At 50.2% G+C, this 22,512-nt stretch overlaps 1 protein-coding gene across 2 annotated transcripts in view; it reads right to left on the bottom strand.

The window, feature by feature from the left end:
* LOC143837004 (igLON family member 5-like) overlaps positions 1-22,512 on the bottom strand; it is a 162,538-nt gene that overhangs the window by 39,259 nt on the left and 100,767 nt on the right. For both annotated transcript variants that reach the window (XM_077336393.1, XM_077336394.1), the window contains exons 2-3: positions 10,214-10,292; positions 1,398-1,630 (exon numbers count right to left, since the gene is read on the bottom strand). In XM_077336393.1, the coding sequence (XP_077192508.1) occupies positions 1,398-1,630; positions 10,214-10,292 (312 nt within the window). The remainder of the gene's footprint in view (positions 1-1,397; positions 1,631-10,213; positions 10,293-22,512) is intronic.

Here is a 22,512-nt window from a genome sequence, read left to right as displayed (position 1 = left end):
GGAATGGGCTTTGAAGCTAGTAAACAAATAAATGCAAATAGTTAGGAGACGAGACCCTAACTGGGAAGGAACCAAGGCACAGTGGCAGAAAATCAACTTCACAGATAGAAGGTCCCACTTGTCGTCCCTGGCATGGCCGGTGGAATGGGTCAGGAAAGTCGGAGACCTGAAAGACCTCAACCGGAGACCATGAAGAGCTGCTACCAGCCAGACTAGCTAATATTGGCCTTGATACATAAGGTTGCTAGTCTCCAGGTGGTGGCCGGATATCTCTCAGAATTACGGTTGGTCTCCAGACAAAAAGGATACATTCACCTGGAGTAACGGCTGTTTTGGGAGGAGAACTCTATGGCAGGCGTAGTCAACCTGTGGTCCTCCAGATGTTCATGGACTACAATTCCCATGAGCCCCTGCCAGCATTTTCTGGCAGGGGCTCATGGGAATTGTAGTCCATGGACATCTGGAGGACCACAGGTTGACTACCCCTGCTCTATGGCATTACACCCCTCTGAGGCCCTTACCAGGTTCCTCCCCCTCCCAAATCTCCAACAATTTCACAATCCGGTGCTGATAACCTTATTGATACACCAGACATACACTTTATGCTTTTGATAAAGGCAGGTGCTGTGGCTCAGTGACCAAGCGTCTGCTTTACAAGAGCTCAAATTAAGTCCTTCACCCAAAGAGTGATTGACACCTGGAATTCCCTATCACAAGAAGTGGTGGAGGCTATGAGCGTAGACAGTTTCAAGAGGGGATTGGCTGAACATATGGAGCAGAGCTCCTTCAGTGGCTCTTAGCCCCAAAGTATAGCTAGAATAGTTTGTCTGGGGCAGTGATGCTCTGGATTCTTGGTGCTTGGGGGGCATGAGTGGAAGGGCTTCTGGAGTTCTGCTGGTGGACCTCCTGATGACACCTGGGTTTTGGCCACTGTGTGACAGAGAACGCTAGACAAGATGGGCGATTGGGCTGACCCAACATGGCTTTAAGGTCACAGGTTCAATTCCCAGCAATTAAAAATATCAGGTAGAAACGGATAGAAAAGACCTCTGCCCCAGATCCTGGAGAACTGCTGCCAGTAGACAGTCTTGCCCTGGACAGAAGGAGAAGAGCTGGTTTTCATACCCTGCTTTTCACTGCCCAAAGGAATCTCAAAGCGTCTTACAGTCGCCTTCCCTTTCCTCTCCCCACCACGGGCACCCTGTGAGATAGGTGGGGCTCAGGGAGCTCTGAGAGAACTGCTCTGTAAGAACAGCTCTATCAGGACTGTGACTAGCCCAAATTTTCCCAGCTTAGAAGCTGTCGCTCTTAACCACTACAACTACACTGACAAATCAGTGGTCGGACCCAGGGTAAGAATGCTATGTGTGTTTGCATGACCCATCCCTCACCCGTACCGTGAACGATGAGATACACTTGAGAGGTGTGGGGCTTGTCCTGCGTCTGGAAGGAGCAGGTGTAGAGGCCCTCATCATAGAGGTCGACGTTGGTGATGACGATGCTGAATTCAGAGGCGCTGTTGGTCAGCAGCTGCACCCGCGAGTCAATGGACCATTTGTCGTTGCCGGCGTAAAGGATGTTGGAACGGTTCAACCAGGCCACGCGGGTCACTTGCTGGTCTATGTAGCAGCTGTGGAAAAGGGAGAGGGGAGGCAGGGTGAACAGCAGGACTCGGAGGAGAAGGGAAGCCAGCCACGCTGGGAGTCCAAGCAGTTCCACATAATGGGTGTGGTGGCAGCTGGCCAGGACTGGTGTGGAGCCCCACTCACTCCGTTACAGCCGCTGCCCATCACTGGTGGACAGATTCACCTCTGGCCTGTGGCTGCACTCAGCCCCACTCGCTGTGCTCCGCCTGCCCATCTTTGGCACTGGGCCTCAGGCTGTGTTGAGTCATGCTCACTCTACATCCGCCCACCTTTGGTGCCTGGCCCTGGCTCATGGCTGCGCTGAGGTCCACTCACTCAGCCACCGCCACCACCCACCGTCTGCACCCGGCCCTACCTCCACCACCTCCCTGCCTGTTATGCCATGTTTGCACCGGGAACAACAGACGTCACATCCACTGGCATTTCCGTTTCACCACGCGCAGCATAAGATGTGTTTCCACATCAAAGATTAGGGAAGTCTGATTTTCTGCTATAGTGAATGAAGTCCTGCCCTGGACCTGAAATTTCCCAGTGTTACTCAACAGGGCAGCAGGGAAAGTGATTCCACTGCAAACTAGTGTCATGATGTCATTTCCTACATTAAACAGAAGTGACGTCATCATGGCAACTTTATGGTCTAGGATTCCCCTAAGCCTCTATGGTTAAATTGGCATGATGTCAGTCAGGTAGGTCCCTGCTCTCTGTAATTTCCTGCTTCATGTCAGTGCTGGGTGGACAACTCTGGACAACATAGAGGAAGGGGAGAATGAAATAAGCAGCCTTTCGGTCCCCAGTGGGGGGAAATGTGGAAGAAAACCAGAAGTTGGCCAGAAACAAGGGGGTAGGGGGGCCATTGTGCCAGTAGAAAACTAGCCGACTAGCAATGCTGTTTAGGGTATATTCTAGGGTTGACAACTCCCAGTGAAAACAATCCTGGAGATTTGGGGATGAAGCCTGGGGAGGGCAGGGTATGTGAAGGGAAAGAACCTCATTGGGGTATAATCCTACATTGTCCACCCTCCAGAGCTGCTATTTTATCCAGGGGAACTGAACTCTGTTTTCTGGAGGTCACTCATAATTCCAGATCTCCATGCCTCATCCAGCAGCTGGGAACCATAGTTCCTCAGCACAAAACCTTACTGAGCAGGCTCTATGGCTCATGTGTTCCATCTAACATAGCCATGAAGAGGACATGGGTCTCTTGTGCTTTGTACTAGGGTTGTCCTAGGGTTGCCAACTCCAGGTTCAGAAACACCTGGAGATTGGAGGGCAGAGTCTGGGAAAATATGGTTTCAGGAGGGAAGGGATTTCAATAGGGTATAACGAAATTGCAGTCTGCCTTCCAAATAGGGTTGCCAGCTCTGGCTTTGGAAAGATCTGGAGAATTTGGGGCAGGGAGGGACCTCAGTGGAGAATCATGCTTTGGGGTCCACCTCCAAATCAGCCATTCCCTCCAGGGGAAATGATCTCTTTAGTTGGGAGAGGAGCTATAATTCCAGTGGATCCCCAAGTCCCAGCTGGGGACCAGCATCCCTACTTCCAAAGCAGCCATTTTCTGCAGGTGAAGTGGAATAAATGTTTTAAATAAATACACAAGTCTGGGGGTTGGCATCCCTACGACATTGAGGGAGGTTGTCCAATTGAGGCCACCTCCCGAGACCTTCGAGGAAACGTAATGATCAGCAGCCCGATTTCAGCATTTTACTCCAGCCAGTAAAAAAAAACAGGCCCGTTCCTGTCTCTGGGAAAGGAGGATACCGCTTATTATAATCGTGTGCCCGCATGTACTGAAAGCAAAAGCGGGAGAGAGAGAGAGAGAGAGGGAGAGAGATAACTTCTGGGCTCTCCTTGCAGAGGCCTTTGGCTGTCTCTTTCCCGAGCCCTTTGAAGTCCAAAAGCCCATGTTATTACCGCTCCTTTTATCCAGCCCTAAAAACTTGAATGCCGTCCAAACCGCAGATTTGTGAAAATAACGAGAGAGAGAGAGTCGGTGGTAGTGCCGGTGGTGGGGAACCAGACTCCTGAACTGGCTGCCGATTTAATTGCTACACGGCTGCCTTTGAACGCAATCCCGGCCCTCAACCGGCCCTCCCTGTCCCGATTCTGCCCACTTCTCTGAGCCCGGGGCCGCCGTCCTTCCTCCGGGCTGCCTCTCCACACCCCTCAGGCTTCCCGCCAGGAGATTTAATTATCAGAAAGCGTTTTTTTCTCTCGCCTGGAAGGCGAGTGGGCGCTAAGTAATCCCGTTTCTTGGTCCCTGACAGCTGTCAGGTGGAGATTGGACAAGCCTTCTGAAGATAAGTGGAGAACAGCGGGGGGGGGGGATGCCTCTGGGTGCTCTTTCTGTCTCCTTGAAATCAGGACTGACCCTCGAGTTGCCGACTCTTAGCTGGGACAATCCTAGATATCTGGGGCTCGAGCCCGGGGAAGGCACTGATTTGGAAAGGGGAGGAAGGTCACCAAGGATGGGAGGCCACTAAATCGGTTGTACAAAGCCACCATTGTCTCCAGGGGAATGGGTGCCTGGAGATCCAGACTGCTAGGCCTCACCTGGAGGTTGGCAACCCTAAACTGTTGGGGGAAAGTGGTATTCCTCCTTCTTGACACTGCGGTGCAGAGGAAACTCTCTGCTAGAGGCGCGTCCCACAGGGCCGTAGACAGGGCCACCACATCCACCGGAACCACCCCCATCTCTTCGAGGCTGAAGGTATTACTCCGGTGCAAAGGTGTGATTATTTTTCCTTTTCCTTTTTGTCTTTGTCAGCTCTTTCCAGCCTTATCTGATCCTACAGTATAGCTAGCCCTCCTGGTTACTGCCCTCATGTAGCGGTTAAGAGCAGCAGACACATGCAGCCGGCTGGGTGACCATCAAAGTTCTCTGAGAGCTGTTTGAGCAGAACAGGAGATCTCTTAGAGCTCTCTCATCCCCACCTACCTCAAAGGGTGTCTGTTGCAGAGAGAGGCATTTGTAAGCCATTTTGGAACTCCTTCAGGTAGTAAAAAACAAGGTATATAATAACAAATCTACTCTTTCTGCTCTTTGAGACTGCTCTTTATAAGGCCAGATCCTGAAGATGAAACTCAAATACTTTGGCCACCTCATGAGAAGGAAGGACTCCCTGGAGAAGAGCCTAATGCTGGGAGCGATCGAGGGCAAAAGAAGAAGGGGACAACAGAGAATGAGGTGGCTGGATGGAGTCACTGAAGCAGTCGGTGCAAACTTAAATGGACTCCAGGGAATGGTAGAGGACAGGAAGGCCTGGAGGATCATTGTCCATGGGGTCGCGATGGGTCGGACACGACTTCGCACTTAACAACAACATTCTTTCTTGGTGAACTCCCCTGCAAGTCCTAGCCAGCCTCCAGGTGGGGTCTGGAAATCTCCCGTCATTTCAGCTTCTCTCTAGATGTCAAAGATTAGGCCCAGGTTCAAATTCTGACACAGGAACGCATTCCAAACATGACATGTTTGAGTGTTTAAAAGGGTAAGGAGCAAGAAGCCCAGCAGAGGTGAGTCGGCGCGGCTTAGCGTCCGTGAGCTCCAGGTTCTAATTCTGCCCTTGGCCATGAAACCTTGCCGGGTCCTTGATGGCTCGGGTTACCAGTTCTGGGTTAGAAATACCTGGAGATGGGGGGGGGGGAGGTGTTGTTGCAGTCAGGAGGGACTACAGTTGCCGACTTCCGGCTGGCACCTGGAGATCTGCTATTCCAGCGGATGTCCAGACAACAAAGTTCTGTTCTTCTGGAGGAAAGCTGCTTTGGAGACCTTGCAGTGGTTCAGTCCCCAAGCCCAGGCTCCATTCTCAAAACACCCAGATAGTTCCCAGTCCAGAGAGGGCTTTACGAGGGACGTCAGCAGGGCCGAAAGAGATGGAGTCCGTCTGCCAAAGCTGCCGTTTTCTCCAGGGGAACTGATCCCTGTCTCTCCAGGCCGCACCTGGAAGGTGGCAACCCTACATACAGTCCTCGTTCCAGGGGAAAGGACAAGCTCGAGGATGCCTGGCGTGGTGCCTCCCTCCCAGGGTTCCCACAGAGCCTTTGAGCCCTCCCTCCCCTTCCCCACTTTCTATTCCGCAGTGAGTGTGGGAGGAGGGATAGGTCTTGGAAAGCAGGTCAGACTCTCTGCTGACTCAGGCTGGTGAGAGCCCGGCGCACTGCAGGGAGCAGGGAACGACAGCCACACGGCTTGGCACTGCTGACTCACAATCTCCAGCTCTGTGTGTGTTTGTGTGTGCGTTTGCGTGCAGGGAGGGACGGATGCAGAGGAGGCGGGGTGGTGGTGGTGGTGGGAGGGATGGAGGGCTCCCGGTGGACGCCTGGCCGGCTTCCCCCTCCAGAAGCCCAGCTGGCTTTTTGACGCATGTTAAGGGAACAGTCGGGAGTCCAGACCCTTTTGAACGGACCCCTTGGTCTCTGCCGGACGGACGGAGCCAAGAGAGTCGCTGGCACAGACTCGAGGGCTGCCGGATCGCAGCAGGTTTCTGATGGCCCTGGAGGGGTTTCGAGGCAAGAGATTCACAGAGGAGGTTTACCGTTGCCGGCCTCTGTGGACTACCATGGTGTAGTGGTTAAAGAAGAAGAGGAGCTGGTGTTTGTAGCCTGCTTTTTGCTACTCACAGGAGTTTCAAAGCAGCTTAGAATCGCCTTCCTTTCCTCTACTCACAACAGACACCCTGAGAGATAGGTGAGGCTGAGAAAGCTCTGAGAGAACTGAGACTGGTCCAAGGTCACCCAGCTGGCATCACGTGGAGGGGGAGTGGGGAAGGTAAGCCTGTGTGTGGCCGGTGGCTAGCACGCCACCACCGCTGCCCCACCCCTCCTCTCCACACCATGGCGCTGGCCTCCTACGAGCTGCCTCGGGCTTCGGTAATCACTGAGGTATTCGAGCCGAGCTGAAGCGCGCATCCCCCATACTAGCAATGATATGTGTGTCAAACAATGCCAAAGTTGATATTTTTGGAGATCCCCCCCCCCAAAAAAATTATAGATATGGTTGGATATAAAACAATCTAACAATGAATTTAAGAGCCTCTTGTGGCGCAGGGTGGTAAGGCAGCGACATGCAGTCTGAAAGCTCTGCCCATGAGGCTGGGGGTTCGATCCCAGCAGCCGGCTCAAGGTTGACTCAGCCTTCCATCCATCTGAGGTCGGTAAAATGAGTACCCAGCTTGCTGGGGGGTAAATGGTAATGAGTGGGGAAGGCACTGGCAAACCACCCCGTATTGAGTCTGCCATGAAAACGCTAGAGGGTGTCACCCCAAGGGTAGGACATGACCCGGTGCTTGCACAGGGGATACCTTTACCTTTTAACAATGAATTTAGATAAAGCAGAGATTCAACTGAAAATATTTGCAGATTATTATCCTGCTAGGGGCCAAGCCCGTTGCATTCAGGGATACAACGGACGCTAGATTGGAGGGGTGGTGGAGGAAGGACTCTGTACATGGCCTCCCCTGCCCCCCAGGACCTGGAAAGGCTGCAGGCAGCTGTTAGGGAACCCACTGGTAGGGGCAGCTCTCACGCAGCAGAGATCAGCAGCCTCCGAGCCTCAGAGGGATGTGGAAGGAGGAGGGGGTGGTCAAGGGTGGGGGACGGAAGGCGATTGGCTGGCCGCTGGATAGACAGGCAAGCCAATTGGAGGAGGAGGTACTCACGGGCAGGACAGCCACCCTGAGTGGGTGTTAAGCGCTGAGTGGCGCTTAAGCCATGAGACATGCTCCTCCTCCAAGGCCTTACCAGAAATATTATGTGGAATAGATAAAGGTAGTTTGGCATTGGAACAGAAAACTAAGAGACTAAATTATGCTCTTTTCCTACAAGATGATGTGATAAACAAGTATAAAAAAAGGTCAGGATGATTTTTAAAAATAAATAATACAGAATTCAACAGGCTCCCAATAAGGACCCATGCAGCTGCATTCTGGACCAGTATTATGATCTTGGCTTTTGGGCAGTGTTTCAAGGGAAGCAATACAGGGATAGAGGTTTCATACAGCAAATTTAGTCCCATTAATGCGCCACCTCTGAACAGATCTGGCTATTTAAAACAGCTCTGTGCTTTTGTCCTCGCCCTTTTCCGCTTTGCGATATTCCTTGGGCTTTTAAAAATATGTTCTAAGTTGAGTGTTATAGCGCTACGCCAATATAGCACTTCTTAATGTGTCTCAATGGTGCCAAGGCGTCTCAATGATGCTGTATTAGTCTAGCGCTATAGTGCTCAATTTAGACTGTTTTTTAAAAAAGAAGTTTGAGAAAGATTGCACAGCAAAAAAGGTCAGGTGGGGGGAAGTGCAGTATTACTGGGAGTGCTGTTGACATTTTAAACAGCACACTACAGTTATTCAGAAGTGCAAATAAGAGGTGAAAATGGGAGAAAGCAGCTCAGCTCGAGAACAACTCAACCACGCTCTGTCAACAGGACACAAATGGCTTTGTAGGAAAAGGTAAACAAAATCCATTAGCCGCCAGCTGCTAAAACAGTTGTGTCTGAAATAACACAAAACTATCCGTTAGCAACCGGCCACTAAAACGGATTAAAAAGGCAGTCTCAGAAGGGGCCACATATGAAAAAGAAATGGCGAAGGACGGTGGCAAACAATGCATGGAATTAATTTTAGAAACTCTCCTCTTTCAACTAGTATTCAGGAAGCAGCGTGATAAAGGAACCGCCGAGGAAGAGAACCTCGTAAATCCACCGGTCCCTCATTTTGGGATCAATTAGTATTTAGTTTTCCTCTCTTCCATTCCAGAATTTAAAACAGCCGAGGGGAAGGGCTGTTCTAGGAGGGGAAAGCATAGGGGAGGGGGGGGGATTAAAACCCTCTTTTGGTAGCCTCAATCTATGCCGGGCCTCTCTCCCCTATCTGAACTGCTGATTTAGAAGGCGATTAAGAATTCTAATCAGGTGGGGGATGAGATGACGGGACACAGGTTGCATGCGAGGTCCGAGACCTTTTCTAACAATATTCCCTTCAATATTGGCAAACGCCTGCTTTTTAAAGCAAATGCAAAAAAAAAAGTATTAAAATCAAAGCCCTGGAATGAATGCCATGCTTGACAGAGTTATTAGCCATTCCGTAAGTCTTCTCTGGTTGCTATTAACACGTTATGAGAAGGTAATAGCGCATTTTGCCAGGGGCCCATCTTTTATTTAAATACAGTCAGGATGTCGCGATGAAACTTTAATGGCAGCGGTGGGAGGGGGGGGGTTGAATGACTGAACCACATGCCAGTGGCGTGGAACCGCACTGAGTTCAAGGAGGAAGGGAAGGGACAGCAGGAGGACGGGGTCAGAGAAAGGCCCTGTTTGGTGCCCCCAGCCAGAGCGCTTGGATGGTGCAGAGAATTCAAGCACAAGATCAGTGCACCACTGGAGGGCACTGTGGGCAAGAAAGATGTGCCGGGACAGCAGGCCGGAGGGATCTCATGTGTCTTGGGGCCATGAGCAGCTTGCGTGAGAGCCGTGTAGGGTGGCCTCTGGGACTCACTACACCTGTCCCACAATTTGTTATTTCTCTTTAGGCAGGCAAAATGAAACCAAGAGCCCTTGGGGTTCCCCTTGATGGGGTACACAGAGGATGCGGGACGAGGAAGAGGGGCAAGGAAAGCAGCAAGGAGAAAATCAGGGCTAGTGGGAGAGAGAAAAGAGGAGATGGTCAAAGTGAAGAACGTGCCAGGAAAGCCAGGCTGGGTGAAGGAGGAATGGATCCACAGGGAAGAGGAGGAGGAGGATCAGGATCTAGGGCAGGGGTGGCCAAACTGTGGCTCTCCAGATGTCCACAGACTACAGTTCCCATGAGCTCCTGCCAACTAGTATGGACATCTGGAGAGCACAGTTTGGCCACCCCTGATCAAGCAGAGGACACAACTTCTGTGTTGGTCATATATGGCAAGAGACTACACCAGAGAATGCCACAGGAAACAATAGGGTTGCCAACCTCCAGGTGGGGCCTGGGGATTTCCAGGAATTACAATTGATCTCCAGGTGACAGAGATCTGTTTCCCTGGAGAAAATGGCTGCTTTGGAGGGGGGACTCTGTGGCATGGGACCCCGCTGAAATTCCTTCCCCTACCCTCCCCAGGCTCCAAATATCCAGGAATTTCCCTACCAGCAGAGGGCTTGGCAGAATTCAGCCAGCCAAGCATTTGCTGGGGAGGGGGGGAGGGAGGGAGGAACAATTTTTTTTAAAGGAAGAAAGAGAATCACAACCTCCATCTCTTCCACCCACCCTTTTTTTAGGAAGGGGGGTAGTAAGGGGATCTTATTATTGTGCCGCCATGCTGTGACATTTTAAAGTCTTTTAATGGGAGTTTTAATGGGGTTTTAAGACACTGTAAGCCGCCACGAGCCATTTGGGAGTGGTGGGAAATATAATAATAATAATAATAATAATAATAATAATAATAATAATAATAATAATAATAATAATAATAATAATAATAATAAAGTCTGAGGAACCCCGCCATGCAAATCATCAAGGAAGGTTTCCAGAAGCATCCAGCAGGGAGAACCATCCCTGCACACATATGAGAATTTCGCTGTCCCCCATCAAAGGCCGGTGACTCACCTTAGCGTTGCGTTGTCCCCCTGGCAAACTGTATAGTTGTCTGCTGGCTGATTAAAATCCGCACTTCGCACCAGCAGCCCTGTGCAGTGAAAGACGGAAGACGCCGTTAGGGTCTGGTAGAGGAATGGCTTAACGTTAGGCCATAAGAGAAGCCATGTTGGATCAGGCCAATGGCCCATCCAGCCCAATGCTCTGTGTCACCCAGCAACCAAAACTCAGACGCCATCAGGAGGTTCACCAGTGGGGCCAGAACTCCAGAAGCCCTCCCTACATCACTGCCCCAGACATAAGAACATAAGGCAAGTCATGCTGGACCAGGCCAATGGCCCATCCGGTCCAACACTCTTGTGTCACACAGCAGCCAAAACCCAGGCATCATCTGGAGGTCCACCAGTACTGCCAAAATGGCAAAGGTCCTCCCACTGTTGCCCCACAAGTGCCAAAGAATACAGAGCATCTCTGCCCTAGAAAGAATGTTCCATCTATAAGAACATAACAGAAGCCATGTTGGATTAGGCCAATGACCCATCCATTATAACACGTGTCAAACAGCCGTCAAAACCCAAGAGCCATCAGGAGGTCCACCAGTGGGGCCAGAACTCCAGAAGCCCTCCCACTGTGGCCCCTCAAGCACCAAGAAGACAGCATCACAGCCTCAGAGTGTTCTTTCTGTATACCTGAGGGATCTCTGCTCCATATCCCCCTCTTAAACCTGTCTGTGCCTGTAGCTTCCCAGGTGTTTTACATATACATACACCTGCCCAGGTAGCCTGATCTCATCAGATCTCACAAGCTAAGCAGGGTCGGCCCTTGTTAGTATACGGATGGGAGACCTGCAAGGAAGTCCGGGGTCGCAAAGCAGAGGCAGGCAAAGGCAGACGTCTCTTGCCTTCAAAATCCTTTGGGGTTGCTGTAAATCGTCTGAGACTGGGCAGCAAAAATACATAAACAAATGTTAAAAACTGTTGCTTTGGGTCCCCATCAGGGACAAAAATGGGATATCCAGATCTGAAGAAGGAGAGAGAACACCTCATGTGGCTGCAGGTGAAGAGTGGTATGTTTGAACGCTTCCCCAAGATTGAAAAAAGAAATACTCTGGAAAAAAACAAACAAGCAAGGCTCCCCTTAGAATGTTAGTTTTCTATGAGCAGGGAGGTTTGTTTGTTCTAATGCGGGGAACATTTAAGTATCGAATCACCCGCAGGATGAAAAAGAACAGCCTAAGACTAGTTTTATAGCAGCACTCTGATTTCTCTCCCCCCCCCCCATCAGGCTGCAACTCTTTTTGACTCATTTACCTCTTCTTTAAGCCGATTAATGACTCTCGAATGTGGCCTTTTCCCTTCAAGGTAGGGCTCACTGAGCAGCAATGAAGCACACTGAAGTCCATTGCATGATTGCTTGGGCAGCAGGCCGGAGAATGGCATGAGGATGCTCCGTGCTCCAAGAAAAGTTCAACAGTCTCAAGACGTCCCCCCCCCCTCCCAAGCAGTGGGGGACATAAGCAGGGAGGAGACTGCCCCCGAAGTGGTCCATGATTCACCCAAAAGTTTAGAGAAATGGATGTGATTGCAGATAAATGGTTTTAATTTCTGATGTTAGCCAACCCTAAGCGGACTGGGGAAGGGCTGGCTATAACAATAAATTATTATTGTTGTTGTTAACGAGTTGGTACTTATATGCCATTTTTCTCTACCCGAAGGAGTCTCAGAGTGGCTTACAGTCGCCTTCCCTTTCCTCTCTCCACAACAGACACCCTGTAAGGTAGGCGAGGCTGAGAGAGCCTTGAGATTACTGAAGAAGAAGAGAATTGGTTCTTATATACTGCTTTTCTCTACCTGAAGGAGTCTCAAAGCGGCTTACAGTCGCCTTCCCTTTCCTCTCCCCACAACAGACACCCTGTGAGGTGGGTGAGGCTGAGAGAGTGCTGATATCACTGCCCAGTCAGGACAGTTTTATCAGTGCCATGGAGAGCCCAAGGTCACCCAGCTGGCTGCATGTGGGGGAGTGCAGAATCGAACCACTACACCAAGCTGGCTCAACACACAAGAACACAAGTCCTGCTGGCACAATTGCCCTCCCCCCCACTTTTGATACTCTACTTTAGATTTGATTTTAGGGGAGCATGATTTGGCCTCCTCCCTTAATTCAAGGCCTACCCTTCCCCCTTGGCTGCCTAATAGATGGGGAGCTCCCCCTCGCTGGGGGTCTTCAAGCAGCAGCTGGACAGATCCTTAACCTGGATGCTTGAGGCTGATTCTACATTGAACAGGGGGCGGGACTAGATGGCCTGGATGGCCCCTTTCCGCTCTAGGATTCTATGAGTCTAGTTCAGCAGTGGGATGGGCTGCATCAGGAGGTGGGGAGCTCCCCCTCTCTGGCAGTCTTCAAGCAGCAGCTGGACAGATCCTTATCCTGGATGCTTTAAGCTGATACTGCACTGAGCAGGGAGTTGGCCCTTTCCAAATCTAGGGTTCTAATGTCCCTCTATTCAGATCTCTTGACCATGTACGTGTGCCTGGCTAAGAGGGGTGTGCTTGTCCAGGGTAGACATCCATCTGGATTTTCCCTCCAAAGGAAGGAGAAGGAGGAGAAGATGAAGAGCTCATTTTGTTATACCCCGCTTTTCACGACCCAAAGGAGTCCCAGAATGGCTTACCGTTGTCTTTCCCTTCCTCTCCCCACAACAGGTAGCAGGGGCTGAGAGAGCTCTGTGAGAGCTGCTCTGCAAGAACAGCCCTAAGAGAAATGTGCCTCGCCCAAGGTTGCCCAACCGGCCACATGTGGAGGAGCAGGGAATCTAACCCAGCCTTCCAGAATAGAATCTGCTGCTCCTTAGCCACAACGGCACGCTAGCCCTGCCCCATTGCTCTGTAAAGGATGGGGGATGTGAGCCATGGAATAAATTCCTGGGAAGAGGAATGACCCGAGGATGGAGCTGAGCCCAGCACAAGAGCAGCCCTCCCAAATGAATGTAATTTTATCACTCTGTGGGGAAAGAAGCTCAAAGCAAGGCACCGAGGCCATGGCGTTCTGCCTGCTCTTCGCCACCAACAGCCAGCATGCCACAAAACCGCCTCTCGAGAAAGAAGAAAGAAGAAAGAAGAAAGAAGAAAGAAGAAAGAAGAAAAAGAAGAAAGAAGAAGAAGAAAAAGAAGGAGGAAGAAAGGAAGAAGAAAAAGAAGAAAGAAGAAAGAAGAAGAGTGTGAAATGAAATGAAATGAAACCGTTTGCCAGTAGCAACACTCACCTCCCCCCAACTCCAGTAGCAATGAGGTTTCTCCACTTGCCATCTTCCATCTCAAAACCATCCCCCAAAAGGCATATTAGTCCTAAGGGGGTGGGTGAATGACAGGCACTGCTGCAGGACAAACATCCCCTCCCTCGCTCCCCCTTAGCCAGGGCCCTGGTTGCATGACTGACAGCCTCCAGTTCCAGGAAGTGACCCGCCGGTCAGAGCTGAGTCAGCAGATATATGCTGGGATTCCAGGGGGCACCGTCTTTATGGTGGATTCATGTTTATGGAGCAGAGAAGCCTCCGGCGAATTCGTTCCATGTCTGGCTGCGCCACCGGCCACAGAGCCGGCCGCTGATGTGAATCGAGCCAGGGAAGAGGCTGGAGGGGCTCAGATGGAGACAGATTGAGCCCCCTTCTCTCCGCCGCAGGAGCGCAAGATTGGCCCCGATTGCACTTCGAGGCAAATCTTCTTGGCCCAGCAGGGCTTGTGAATGTTCCAAAGGGCGTTCCTCCTAATTTGCCAGTTATTATGGACTAGCGAGTACCTCGTTTTTATATGGTGACAGCCGACTTTTCAGCTCAAATATCACGGCGGGTGGATTAGCAGGGCGGCTGCTGTGGGGCTGGCAGGGAGGTGAATACGCTGGAGAACGGGTCTGTGTCATGCCAGCCTCTAGGTGGGACCTGGGGATCCCACAGGGTTACAGCTCACTCCAGATCAATTATCCTGGAGAAAAGGGATGCGAAGAAGAAGAAGAAGAAGAAGAAGAAGAAGAAGAAGAAGAAGAAGAAGAAGAAGAAGAATTGGTTCTTATATGCCGCTTTTTCCTACCCGAAGGAGGCTCAGAGCGGCTTACAGTCACCTTCCCATTCCTCTCCCCACAACAGACACCCTGTGGGGTGGGTGAGGCTGAGAGAGCCCTGAGATTACTGAAGAAGAAGAAGAGTTGGTTCTTATATGCCACTTTTCTCTATCCGAAGGAGTCTCAAAGGAGCTTACATTTGCCTTCCCTTTCCTCTCTCCACAACAGACCCCCTGTGAGGCGGGTGTGTCTGAGAGAGCCCTGATATTACTGAAGAAGAAGAGTTGGTTCTTATATGCCGCTTTTCTCTACCCGAAGGAGTCTCGTAGCAATTTACATTCACCTTCCCTTTCCTCTCCCCACAACAAATACCCTGTGAGGGAGGTGAGGCTGAGAGAGCCCTGATACTAGGAAGAAGAGTTGGTTCTTATATGCAGCTTTTCTCTACTAGAAGGAGGCTCAAAGCAGCTTACATTCGCCTTCCGTTTCCTCTCCCCACAGCTCATTTTGGAATGGCATTACACCTGCTTAAGTCCCTCCCCTTCCCAAGCTCCGCCCCCAGAATCTCCATGTATGTTGCAACCCAGAGCTGAAAGCCCTTATACTCCACCTCCCCTTCCCCTGGGAATCTCCATAAAAGCAGGATTTCTTGTGGCTGCATTTAATAATTAAAAAATAACTCTTTGTAAGAATAAGAAGAGATGTTTTGTATAGTTTTGACCCTCAGATTTAGAAACTGAAGGGGAAACTAAGGTGTAGGATACAGCCGTTAGCAATCGGAAACATACAGGTTTTGTCTGACGCTTGAATTAAAACTTTATATTTAAAAATACCCATCATGTTTATTATAATGTGTGAAAGTTCCCCATTTGGGGGGGAGGTGTCGGGAATTCTGAAATAGCGTTTGAATGATTCCCATCTTTCGTTTTCTGCTCAAATTGACTCCTACAATTTCAAACAGGTTGCCAGAAGCCGTTTAATCTTGCCCTTGCTATCAAGGTTTCCTGGACTTACAGATGATCATCTAATTAACATCTTGCTTGCAGATAAAGATAATTCTGTTTCTTACACGGTGGCAAAGTTTTGCTATACTGCCAGCAGAGTGCGGAAATCTTTGGCTATTGTTGATGCTGAATGACCTGACTGTCAAAATGCTGTATTCATGTTTTGTGCCTTTGTCAACTCCCTGATGCCGAATGTCCTGTTGGGACATTCGCTGTAATAATGTATGTCTATAGATACTTAGATGCTGGTCAATGACCGTAATAAAGAAATAATCATAATTACCATTTCAAACTATTGTGAGGTCCCTTCCAACTCTATGATTCGATGAGTCTATGAGTCTATTCAGTGGGGATTGTAGTCCTCCATACGATGGAAACAAAACAAGGTGGGAACACACCTCCCCTTTTGGGTGATTGTTTCCTGGCTCCCTCTTTGTGAAAATATTCATTTGTTCCTTTAAACGGCCCCCACTTCCTGTCCATGACATCATCGCCCAGCCAAATCCGATTAACTGAATAATACCATGACGTCACGGCGTCCATTCAGGGATACCAGGCAGGGTGATGACGGCTTCCATGACCCGGCCTGGAAGAAGCGGGACACAGCAGCCAAAACGGGAAAGCGCCCCAATGAAAACTGGGAGCAACCAAACCGCCCAAGCAGTTTTCAAAGAGAAATTTCTGCTCCATTGTAACTGCTGGTTGTAGATCCAGAATGGCAGACTGCTTAGCGTGAAGCATATTTGTGACTTATAAATCTGGAAGGTGTAAAATTCACAACACGCAAACACACACCCCAGATTCAGAACAAAAGGATGTGTCTTCTATACGTGTAGGGTGGGGTGGGAAGACCCCACTCCAATAGGGCCAGGTTGACCTTGTGGATCCTCAAATCTGCTCAGCCATGAGTTTGTGTGTGTGTGTGTTTTTGTGTAGGAGGGAGAATGTGACGGAGCCTGCCCAGTTCTTCTCGGTGAAGCGCTTGATTAAGATTCTGTCTGGCTGACGGATGGAGCCGGACATGAGCCGGGGAGGCAGACTGTTGCTTTGCATGCAGGACCAGAGAGGAGGTGACGAGGGGGGAGAGAGACGCGGGCAGAGATCAATCGCAGCCTGCACGAGATTGGCCAGGTTTCCTCTGCCGAGCCCCGCAAGCCGGGAGCTCTTCCTCACCCTCTCCCGCTGGCACCCAAGAGGGTGCAGCCGTGCTGCGCCTGGCCCGTCGGTGTCTTCGCCAGGCGCCCTCCGCTCTGCCCCTGCCCCTGCCCTGTCCCCCCTACAAGCCAGATGGCCTTTCTCGATGACAGTTCACGACGGACAGGTATCTAATTGGCGGCCCTCGCTCCGATGTGACACCATGTTTACTTCATGTCCTCGCTCCAGCGACGAGCGGGGACTGTCAATAGACGAGCGCTGACATTGTGGCTCTCGGACAGCTCGACAGCTGCGGGAGAAAGCCAGAGGCGCTCCTTCCTCTCAATGCCCCCCCCCCGAGCACACCACAACCATTGTCAAAGCCTGAGGACAACTTGATGACATCAGCCAAGCCTTCGGAATACTGGAGCTCCTGGTCTGCTTGGAGAAATGAAGATTCACCTGTGCTGTTTGTAATTGAAGGGGCAATTCAACACCTCCTGTGCTGATTTCATTTCTTTAAGGGCTAAAGCAGGCATCCTCAACCAGAGGATCGTGAAACCCTGGGGTTTCCTGGCGGCCCTGGAAGGGTTTCCGGACTGGGTGGAAGTTCATTATTTTTTAAATATATTTTTAAAATGTGTTAAAGATTTCTTGGGTGATAGGACCCTATATGGTCCAGTCAGCCCTACCCCTCCTCCCCAAAATGGCCAGTGATCAGCCTGGAGGAGGCGGGAGGGGAGGGGCCCCAGGTGGGCGTACCCACAGCTCTGCTTCCCAACCATATTCTGCAGGATCGCACCACTTCTGGGGTTTCTCAAAGCCGGAAGAATGTTTCAGGGGTTTCTCAATAGAGAAAAAAGTTGAGAAACAATGGTGTAAAGAGGTCCTTCTGGTGGTCTGTCGGGACTGGACTGCAAATCAATTTTGTTTGGTAACATCCCCCACCCCCAGTATTACAACAGAGGGGCAATGTTGCCAAAAGGCCTGAAGGTTAGTGGGCATCCCATGAAAAGGCCTCTGTGGCTGAAGGATGGTCTTCCTGCCATACATGCTTGCCCAGGAGGGAGAAGGATCACAGGGAGAGGCCCTCTTGAGTACAGTTGACAACCTCCAGGTGGCACCTGGAGAGCTCCTTAAGCTACATGTGGTGTCTTTAATCTCCCTCCCTCCCTCCCTCCCTCCCTCCCTCCCTCTCTCTCTCTCTCTCTCTCTCTCTCACATGAGTGGAATGTATTGGATATGGTATGAAATAAATACAAAATATGTTGGCAAACTGCTTTGAGACTCCTTTGGGTGGTAAACAACAGGGTACAAAAATCCAGCTCTTTTTCTTCGAAGGGGAAACTGTGAAAGAAACATGTGGGCACATAACATTTCATCAACAGTAAAAAAAAAAATGGAGACAGAAGGAGCAGGGCAGATACCTGTGTACCATATGGATTAGGGCAGGGGGACACTTTGGTGTCTGTGGCCTAATTCACACAAGAAGGGAAATGAAGTTGAATGCAGAACTGGGAGGAATTGTTTGTCGTGCAATCTCCCCCTAAGAAGAGTCTCCAGTCTGATTTTCCCTTCACATATCTGAAGACATGGCTCTGGAAAGCTCATCTGTAACCACTATGCCACAATTCCCAAAGGTCAGTCCTCCCCACACTGAACAAACTTTCCAAATCACGCTTTATTAGAATCACAGAATCACAGAATCATAGAGTTGGAAGGGACCTCATGGGTCATCTAGTCCAACCCCCTGCACTATGCAGGACATTCTTGACACCCATCTTTTCACTTCCATGCCCTCATTTGCCACCACACCACCACAACACAAACATTCAACCCCATGCCTTACAGACTGGACAACCCCTCCCCTTCCTCTTCCCATCGCCAAGCTCTAGCACCCATTGTATTCCTGAATATAACGGGCTTTGCCCCTAGTATATAATATTAAAAAATCAAGACACCAGAGGGGGAAAAAAACTTGCAATAAAACTGTGCAACTGAAGCCACCAAGACACCCATAGTTTAATTAAGGCACTATGCCTGCTATGTATTTGGTTACAAAAGTCTTGCTTGCTTGGCTCATAGCTTCCTAGCAACCAGAGCAAAAGTTCTCTGACCATTTATGCACGGGGCACTTCACTGCCCCAGGTCTCGTGCAGGGGCACAAATCGGGGGCAGATGCGGTGCACTGGGCCAAATGCTCCCTCGTGTGGGTGCAGGAAGAGGTGAGGCAATCTACCCCGACTAAAACCCCAGCCTGCAGCACAGCATGAAACCTCCAGTGCGTAAACGGTCTCTGTTAGCTATAAAGGCATCATCAGCAGATAACAGAAATGAGAGCCTTGTGCTAACACAAAGGATTTCCAGACAACCAAAATCAGTTCCTCCAGAGAAAACTGCTGCTGTGGAAGGCAGACACTATTGCATTAAACCTTACAGAGGTCCGTCCCTGCTCCAAATCCCACCTTCCCTAGCCTACCCGCCACTCCCCAAAATCTCCTAGTACTTTCCCAATCAGAGCTGGCAATCTTATTCTTGACTGCCCATCCACCAAATAAACTTGTCTGGTGGGTACATGAGACAGGATCTTTTTGGTGGCAGCCCAACGATTATGGAAAAACCTCTCCAGTGTGCTTAGCCTCCTCACTTGGTGTAGTGGTTGGTGTCGTGGTTAGGAGTGTGGACTTCTAATCTGGCATGCCGGGTTCGATTCTGCGCTGCCCCACATGCAACCAGCTGGGTGACCTTGGGCTCACCATGGCACTGATAAAGCTGTTCTGACTGAGCAGTGATATCAGGGCTCTCTCAGCCTCACCTCCCTCACAGGGTGTCTGTTGTGGGGAGAGGAAAGGGAAGGCGACTGTAAGCCGCTTTGAGCCTCCTTCGGGTAGGGAAAAGCGGCATATAAGAACCAACTCTTCTTCTTCCTCTTCTTCTCACTCTCAATATTTAAAAGGCAACTGAAAGCTGTTTTTTTTTTCTTTTCAGGACAGCGTTGGACTTGTTCTTCTGCTGACCAGCAGTTCTGAATTATTGATTTTAATGTATTTTATTATTATAATATTTACAAGGTAGAAAGGCAGCTAATGAATGTTTGGAATTAATAATAAATACAAATAACAACAGGGTCTCCAGCAAAGGTCTTAAGAACCAAACGCAGAGCCAAGGTTGCCAGCTCTGAGTACAGAAATACATGAAGAGTTTAGAGGCAGACCGGAGGAAGGTGAGAATTGGGGAGGGAAGGAACTTCAGCAGCAGACCATGATACACAGCCCCCAAAGCGGTCTTTTTCTCCAAAGGAATAGAACTTTATTACCTGGAGAAAAACAGCTGTTTTTGTTGCTCTCTGAACTTTTTACTACTCAAAGCAGCTTACGATCGCCTTTCCTTCCTCTCTCCACAACAGACACCCTGTGAGGTAGACTGGGCTGAGGGAACTCTAAGAGAACTGGGACTGGGACTGGCCCTCCTGCATGTGGGGGGAGGAGTGGGGAATCAAACCCAGTTCTTCAGATTAGAGGCCACCGCTCTTAACCATGACATCACGCTGGCTCTCAAAGGAGTCTCGAAGCGGCTTCCCTTTCACATTCCCTTCCCCTCCCAACAAAAGGCACCCTGAGAGGAAGGTGGAGCTGAGAGAGTTCTGAGAGAACTGGGGACTTGCCCGTTCACCCCCTTGGGGGGATCCGACCCAGTTCTCCAGATTAGAGGCCACTGCTCTTAACCATGACTCCCCGTTGGCTCTATGCTGCCTCTTAAGCCCCATGCAGAGCTGGAGATCAGTTGTAACAGGGGGGGGGATCTCCAACCCCACACAGACCTGGTAAATGACTGAAGCCATGTCTTCACCCATGGACGCCCATGAAGCCGCCTTGCACTGGATCCGATCCCTGGCCCCTCAAGGTCAGTGCTGACTCAAACTGGCAAATATTCTCCAGGGTCACAAGGGAGAGGTCTTTCTCATCAGACATGCTGGGGATCGAACCTGGGGCCTTCTACATGCCAAGCTGATATCCTACCACTGAGAAACGGCCTCTCTCCCTTTGTCTGGCAATGGTGTTACGGATACTGCTCAGGACCCTATCCTCTGTTGGTGTCCTTTCCCTTGCATTTAAAATCTCACCCAAATCCAGTATATAAGCATATTCTCCCTGTCTGCAAAGGGACAACCTGGGACTAGGAAATAGCAGTAGAGGAACAATGTGCTATCCCAGCTCCCTTCGTTACACCCTTCATTATGGCTAGGGTTGCCAACTCCGGGCTGGGAAATTCCTGGAGATTTGGGGGAGAGGTATAACCTAGACAGTTTGTGATTTGGGGAGGGTGACCACAACTGCAATTAGAATCATAGAGTTGGAAGGGACCTCCTGGATCATCTAGTCCAACCCCCTGCAGGAAACTCACAACCCTATCACTCATCCACTGTGACCTACCACCCCCTTGAGCCTTCACAGAATCAGCCTCTCTTTCAGATGGCTCTCCAGCCTCTGTTTAAAAATCTCCAAAGATGGAGAACCTACCACCTCCCGAGGAAGCCTGTTCCACTGAGAAACTGCTCTAACTGTCAGGAACTTCTTCCAGATGTTTAGACGGAATTTCTGTTGACTTAATTCCATCCCATTGGTTACTACCACCAAGTAAGTTGCCAGTCTCTGGGTGGGCCCAGATGAGAAGAAAGCTGATGAACAAACAGAGAATCTTCTTTATTCTTCAGCAGAAATGCCAATGCCACAGACAGATCCAATATGAAGCTTGTTTCAAGGAGAAAGTTCTTCCTCAGTGGCTTCTGTTTACCTAAACGTAACATCCAACGTCTGAAGTTTCAGCGTTTTTACAGAACATTCTGAATCATACTCTACAAGTATCCAACTCTGCAAAGTTTCCAGGGGACCTGAGGTTCAATAGTTTGGGTGGGGGTTCAGCATGGCTACAGCCTACCTCAAAAGAAAACCCTGTAGCCCGTTCTCAGCTTTCTTATTGTCCGAGATCTCCTTTGGCTGGCGGGTCATCGTCTTTTTGTTGTAGCCTCTGGGTGGGGCCTGGAGATCTGCCGGAATCAGTTCTCCTGACTACAAAGATGTTCCAACTCTGACAGCTTTCTATGGCCTTATCCCCTGCTGAAGTTCCCTTCCCTCCCTCCTCAAGTTAGACCCCCAAATATCCAGGAATATCCCAACATAGAGCTGGCAACCCTGCCTAACCCCCAGACCCAGAGAACCGAAAGAGAGCGGGACCAAGTTGCCCGTTTCTTGATTGTTTCTACAAGGTATCTGTTTCTTTCACAGAACACGCACACCGGACAGAAACACTCCTCTTTGGGTTGGCGTCCAATAACGCACACCAGCTATCTGGGTTTTTCCTGTCTGCCTCATTAATCTTCCCACTGGGGGACCTCCGTCCTCTGCCGGCATCCCTCAGCTTTGACCCAACAAAGAGCCGAACATGAGCAGTTTTGGAGTCTGCGGGCCACTTATCGGACTCTTGCGCTTGTAAAAAGAACCACTTATCTCTCCTTATCCAGTTCCCTGCAAATAGCGCCAGAGTCCTTGTCCGTAACAGACCCATTTCATGAGCTGGCCATGTGGAGGCCCAGCTCCTTCGGCTACAGCAGGTTCGTAACCACTGTTAGGAATTCCAGCTCAGATGTGCGTGAGTCACCCAGGGCTACTAAGAGAGTAGGGGCTTCCAAAGTAAGCCTGCCTTGGAGCCAAGACTGGAGTTGCCAACAGGATTACCAGCTCCCTGGAGATTTGGGGGTAGAGCCTAGCAGGGAGGGGATTTGGGGAGGGGAAGGAGCTCAGTGGGGTTCACTTCTGTGCAGTCTACCCTCAAAAGCACCCAGTTTCTCTGTAGTCCAGACCAGTTGTAATATCCTTCCTTCCTTCCTTCCTTCCTTCCTTCCTTCCTTCCTTCCTTCCTTCCTTCCTTCCTTCCTTCCTTCCTTCCATCCATCCATCCATCCATCCATCCATCTATCTATCATTCAGATGTATTACCTGCCACTCCTGGAACCGTCTCTCGGAGGGGTACAATTTGTCCATAATGAAAACCCCATAAAACCCCATTAAAACATTCTAGAACATAAAAACCATACAACAGAATCAATTTCCCCCCAAAGAT

This window comes from Paroedura picta, chromosome 5 (genome assembly GCF_049243985.1).
Source record: "Paroedura picta isolate Pp20150507F chromosome 5, Ppicta_v3.0, whole genome shotgun sequence".
Lineage (NCBI taxonomy): Eukaryota > Metazoa > Chordata > Lepidosauria > Squamata > Gekkonidae > Paroedura > Paroedura picta.
The sequence above is the reverse complement of the archived record's forward strand: the minus strand, read 5'-3'. Positions and strand labels throughout refer to the sequence as shown.